We start from the raw sequence: 6,000 nt of genomic DNA on the forward strand, positions 1-6,000 counted from the left end.
CCTCCACTATGGTGTACATGACCCACATGCTCAGAAAGATAAGCAGGGCTGTAGAGAGCATGGGAATAGGGTGAAAAGAAAAGCTATGGAACAAACAGGACAATGCTCCAATCAACTCAACCACTCACTGTTAAAGTTTTTATTTTAGTCTAAGCTCCAATCCACACCAATTACTACTGAGTGTCTGGGAAATACATGAAGAAGATAGGGTGTAGGGCTTTCACTTATGAAGTATTATAGTGGAAAGTGGCCTGCTGAGACACCCCTTGTGCCTGGAGACAGCCAGTTAGTGGGAAGGGCCATGACGGATAAATCTGATCCTTTGTGGAGGCAGTATTGATCCAGGAAAAGCTCACTACATGAATCAAGTATGAGCTGTGTGCTGTTAGTTCCTTCACTCTGTGGGATGGATGTGCTTCAGTGCCATAGAAACGCTCCTTCTCATGTAGCCCAAACTGGACAAGCTGGTCATTAAACCCAATCAGACTGAGGGCTGCTGGCGCCATGGTGGAAACTTGGACTTGAATTTCATAAGGTCTGACTGGTGGTGATGTTAGTTTAGGGAGCAGTGTCATTGTTAGCCCAGACAGCTCATACAAAACCTGAGTTCAAAATAAACTGAGCAAAATATAGTTTTGTTGCCATAATTTAACCTTTACTTTCAACTCTTAAATGATCATTATTGAAGTTAGACTAACTTCAGTAATGATCAGTGAGTTTTGTAATGTTTCTACTGGGAGCTTTACTGTCCCATGATGGTATAAATCTTGTTTCACAGGGTTTTTGAGTGCAAAAATGCAGTATATGCACATGTAATCCTTGTTATTTGATATTTATAAAATATAGTTTGACCAACAGAGCTTAAATTCAAGTATGTAAGTGTTTTCAGTTTTCCAAACTTTGCACAGTATGAGCTAAATTCTTTTATATTTCATCTCTACTACTTGCTATGTGAGTCAGTGACGAGTCATAGGTTCAAGAGCAAGTCTCTCTCTTCTTCTCTTGGTTGTCCTTCCAGACTGGTCAGATGAACCCTCTTCCATGTCAGTTATGTCTCTTACACAATTTCACTGAGACAACCTGTTCTGGCCCTTCTGAATTTATCAGACTGCTGAGCACAGGGTGTTTACGACATGCGCACACACACACACACACACACACACACACACACAAACCTCCAGAGGAGAGGATCTCAGAGAAGCAACACAGCCTATTTCACTGCAAATTAGGTTAATCACGCTCCAGAGAGGCCCAGTTAATAGCCCTCATAGAGGATATTAAGACGGCACCTAAATCACAGGAATGTCTGAATATCAGATGGACCCTCACAGAGTCATGCCCTGTTTAGCCCTGGAGCTCTTGGCAGAGCTAGCTGTGAGGACGCTGACTGCACATAAACACCCTAAGAGAAAACACCTCTGAGTAGAGCATAACGTATTAGGAACCCTGGTTCATTAAGCTAACGATATTATCAGAATTAGACTTGCTCAGACACAAAACAGTTTTCTTCTTGAAGCGGGGATAAGACTCTGAATAATGAGCACATAATCACCAGGAATATCAATATCAGGACATAATTCCAGAGCTCTTGCAGCTCAAAATTCATTATAGCCACCTTCTCCCTTTTTTCTCTGTGAGTCCTTTCAAACTAACACTCCAGTCACTTGACATATCACATTTTATCCAGGCTACTAACACATGTATGAGCAGTCACCTGTACTCTACAAACGGAGACAGACAAACAAAGCCCTCCTCAAACGCAACTGGTGTCCCTGCCGGTAACGTCTCTCAGCTGCGATGCACCGAGGCTTGATAACATCCCCAGTGCCTCACTGGTACGAGAGCTCACCGTGGGGAACCTAAGACTGTGTGACGTCCATGAAAGATTGAGCTGGAGATGAATCCCTTCTGGTTAAACCTCAAGTGAGACTCTCTCTGCCTCGAGCTTGTACCATTACAGGCAGTTCCATATTGAATCCAAACTAAATCGATCTTCTCTGAGATACGTGCATGTGCCTATATGAAACCTGAGAAACCCATTACTTTGACTGGAAAGTGGCATGTTATAGTGTCAATGCAGCACGTGTTATGATTCGAGCAAACAGAAAGTGTGAGTGTAATCTGCCCATTGGCACACTTTTCTTTTCTTTTCATTTGCATCCTGAGTAATAGTTTTGTGCTTGGGAAGTTAATAGTATAGGGAGGATATAATTAAGCACTCTATTCAAACCAAAGAGCAAAACCTCTTGCTTTTGACAAAATTTCACTTTTGGGTGGTTTAGGATGAAGCACTTTTCCAGTGTTACTAGTGATTCAAGAACAAGATATTTACTTGCCCAAAATGCTCCAAAATTGTGTTCCATAGCTAAAATAATTACACCACATAGCAAACCTGACTTATTTAAAGACTAATATCATTCTGAATTCTATATATGTATGTGTGTATGCATGACTGTCAATCAAATGACAGCAATGAATCAACTTTTACCACTGATTCAAGTAACTTATCAAGCAAAAGATCAATACACACATTCATTCATTCCAGCTTCACAAATGTGAAGATTTGCACATTTCCTGTTTTTTTTTAATTATTGCAAACTGAATATCATTGGGGTTTGGATTATTGGTTGGACTAAAGAAATGATCTGAAGACATTAACAAAGATATGAAGTTAAGGTGGGCATTTTTTAATTTTTTTACTATCTCTTCTCTTGACATTTGAAGACTAGAGAATTAATTGATTATTCAAACTTAATTGCAGCCCTAAAAAGATCTTTTCACAGCAGAAGTGACTCTTTCTCTTACTCTACAACTGGGTAGAGCAATATGCTTAACACAGTTACTATGTACTATGAATGCTATGAAATATATTTTAATATCAATATATCATGTAGTGGCAAATGTATCAAAATTTCACTAATTGGTCTTGAATTAAGTTTGTTCCATCAGAGGAGAACTCGTGATATGATGGTGATTTCATCATATCATCATCATTATACAATTACACTAAAGTCCATAAGGGATGATACTCAATAAACTCAGCTTTAGTCGGCAAAGTGTCTTCATGAGAAGAGTAACTACAGTAATCATCTTCAAAATCCCTGGTTTTCATTTATTTATCTATCCATCCATTCTTTGCCATTGCATTTACGCCTACATATCCAGTGTCTGTAGGAGGTCTGTTCTTTGTCTGTTCCAACAGGTACAGGAGTTTTATCCACACATGTTCACTGCCTATTTCTTCTTGTTGTTATTCCAAATAAATAAACTGCTAAATTTTGTCTGATACACTGTCTGATAATAAATGATGGTAACCAACAATACAAGCTATTAGCCTGTGATGGCAAACACCACCTGGAACATGGTGAACTACTATAAATGAGATGCACCTTCAGTCCATAAGAGCAGCTATCCTTCATCGCACTGTTAGCAAAAGACAGAGAAAGTCCTAAAGATGGAAACTGGTTTCTTTGTGTCTCTGCCTGATCCAAATAGAGATATGAGACCTTAATGCGTTTCATTTTGCCGTCTTACATCTATTCTGTCTAACAGCGTGTATTGCCATTGCCCTGTGAGGTCAGCCCTAAGATGAACAGTGCGTGTGTCAAGCATAATAAATGAATGACTGCAAATGTGCAGGAATTAGAGCTACCAGTGGGAATGAGATCCAGCAGGTGGCAAGAGAATCTCACCGCTGGCAGGTTTGTTCTCGTTTCACAGAATTTCATTACCTCTAACCCTATTTCATGGCAAATGAATGAGCTCAATCTTAGCTTTTGTTTGGAGACTTCCTAACAAAGTCAGTAGTGTGGTTTCCATAATGTTTAAAGTTGGACGTATCATTTTATCATTAAAGTAAACAAGGTATGCATTTATGGTTTTGGTTGAAAATGGTCAATTGTACCATAAGGACTGAAGGAGATGAGGAGCAAAGGGTGAGTGCATGTTGTTGGGAAGCAAAGCTTACCTCTCCATGGATGCAATCCTCTCCTCTAGGCTTTTCACTACATACACACTACTTCCACAGTTATTTGGGGGAAAAAAAATCTGGACTTTTACACAACCCCACAAACTCCAAAATGAATTCAACAATAAGCCAACAAAAATGTATGTATTAATGTATAATTCACCTATAATATCACCGAACAATCGCCGTGTTTAACTGCGTGCTCGGATAGGAGCGCGTGCGTGTGTTTGTTCTCACAGGAGCTGTGTGGAGGAGCTGACAAACCTAACCTTGAAGCCGTATATGCGCGTGCGTCTGTACACGTGTATTTTGAGCACGCGCGTGTGTGTGTCTGCGAGTGTGTGTTGCTTGTGCCGTACTGTTGGCGACCCCCAGCGTACAGGATGTGAAATTTTCGATCATATTCTTCCTTTAAACATCACAAAACATATCCACATAAAGCCTCCGCCTTAACATCCCTCAGTGTCAACGCTACAACGGAAAATAGTCGGTGCAGGCGAAGAACTTCTGTACAAGAAAACCTACGCTTCGTTTTTCTACAGACATATTCACAGGCTATATATAATCCAATTATCAATTCCAGCAGACTCTCATAACTTGCAGTGGCGTACATTAAAAAGCTGAGACAAAATGTTGTCGAACAGCGTTGTCAAATTGTGAAACACCATCTAACAATATCTACATTTCTCGGTTCTCACAGGCATTTCTTGACTACATACGTGTGTCTCCTAACATGATGAAATTAGACTGTTTGTGTCTTACCTGCGCGCAACACTCCGTTTTATCCACATTTTTCTCGACTGCCGAAACCGACTCAGTCCTCCAGGTATCCTCCCATTTAGATGGGTTTCCACCAAAGTCGACAATAGCTAATAAAAACACTCAAGTGACGGACCTTACTCCAGCTGTCAGGAACGCAACCATTATTTAAGCCATATCCTTCAACGTTGCGCACATCAAATTCCTCCAACAGCGCTGCCAAATCCCACTAAAAAACAGACTACCACAACACTAGTCAGGTCTCTTTTAAGTTGCTCGTCAATTGTTCTTTTGGGGATGATCGTCCTCCGTATCAGTTTAAAGGAGAGGGGTACACGCATGCAGGGGGGACAGGTGAGCGGGAAACCTTACGAGGTACCCTCAAACTTTGCCTTCACGCAAATCTTTCATTCGCCCCCCCGGCTGGAAAGACAAAGATGTAAGCTGCGGAGAGCAAAAACAAGGCATGTAGTTGGCATCCTCGTTGCTGAAATGACAGCGCACCTTCTCCTACATTGTTGAAAGGCAGATGAACGTCCAATAAAATTGAGGGTGGAAGATGAGGATGTTCGGCTCTTTGAAGCACGCAGGAGACAAGTCACCGCTGGCAGGGGGTCCTCATTATCTACTCACATCTCTGGAGGTGTTGAGGGGTGCGCAGGGGTTAGACAAAGTAAAAAAAATAAATAATAAAATAAAAAAAAAATAGGTGCAGCTGAAAAAGGAAGAGGGTAAGCGGCGAAGGAAAAAATCCTGGACGTTGAGAGTTGTTTCAGGGGAGTTGGACAGAAGAGAAATTAGAGCTTGTCATCAGAGAGGAGAGAAGGCTGGTTCGTCTCCTGCTGCTCCTCTTCTCTCAGACTGACGGACGACCTGCCTGCTGAGCCCCACGCTGCCGTGACGTCATTTTAAAGCCAAATATGTCATGTGCTGGAGCGTCTCACGTCACACGAGTGCACACTCATGAGTGTCAGATTCGGTATGACAGGGGACAGTACAGTTAAGAACTGTAGTGTGGGACTGGTGCATGTGAGTGGACAGAGTCTGCCAAAATGGCAGTGTATGATGTAACCTTTTGTTTGAAGGCATCCAAACCTCCTGACAATTTGGTCATGACCTGAACTCTCTCTTGCACCTACAGTCAAATTAGGATTCACTTAATTTATGGCAACCTGTAATAAGTAGAATATGATCTCTCCCACTCCTAAAAATGTATGTGAAAACAAACAAATTATTATTGTAATTATTATTATAATTGGTACTGGTAAATAGCA

At 41.2% G+C, this 6,000-nt stretch overlaps 1 protein-coding gene across 1 annotated transcript in view; it reads right to left on the minus strand.

The window, feature by feature from the left end:
• The window catches only part of ajap1 (adherens junctions associated protein 1), a 42,121-nt gene extending 36,458 nt beyond the window's left edge, over positions 1–5,663 (minus strand). Inside the window, exon 1 of the mRNA XM_046397937.1 lies at positions 4,730–5,663. Coding sequence (XP_046253893.1) covers positions 4,730–4,758 — 29 coding nt within the window. The 5' untranslated portion in view covers positions 4,759–5,663. The remainder of the gene's footprint in view (positions 1–4,729) is intronic.
• Positions 5,664–6,000: the final 337 nt, after the last annotated feature.

This window comes from Scatophagus argus, chromosome 8 (genome assembly GCF_020382885.2).
Source record: "Scatophagus argus isolate fScaArg1 chromosome 8, fScaArg1.pri, whole genome shotgun sequence".
NCBI classification, from domain to species: Eukaryota; Metazoa; Chordata; class Actinopteri; family Scatophagidae; genus Scatophagus; species Scatophagus argus.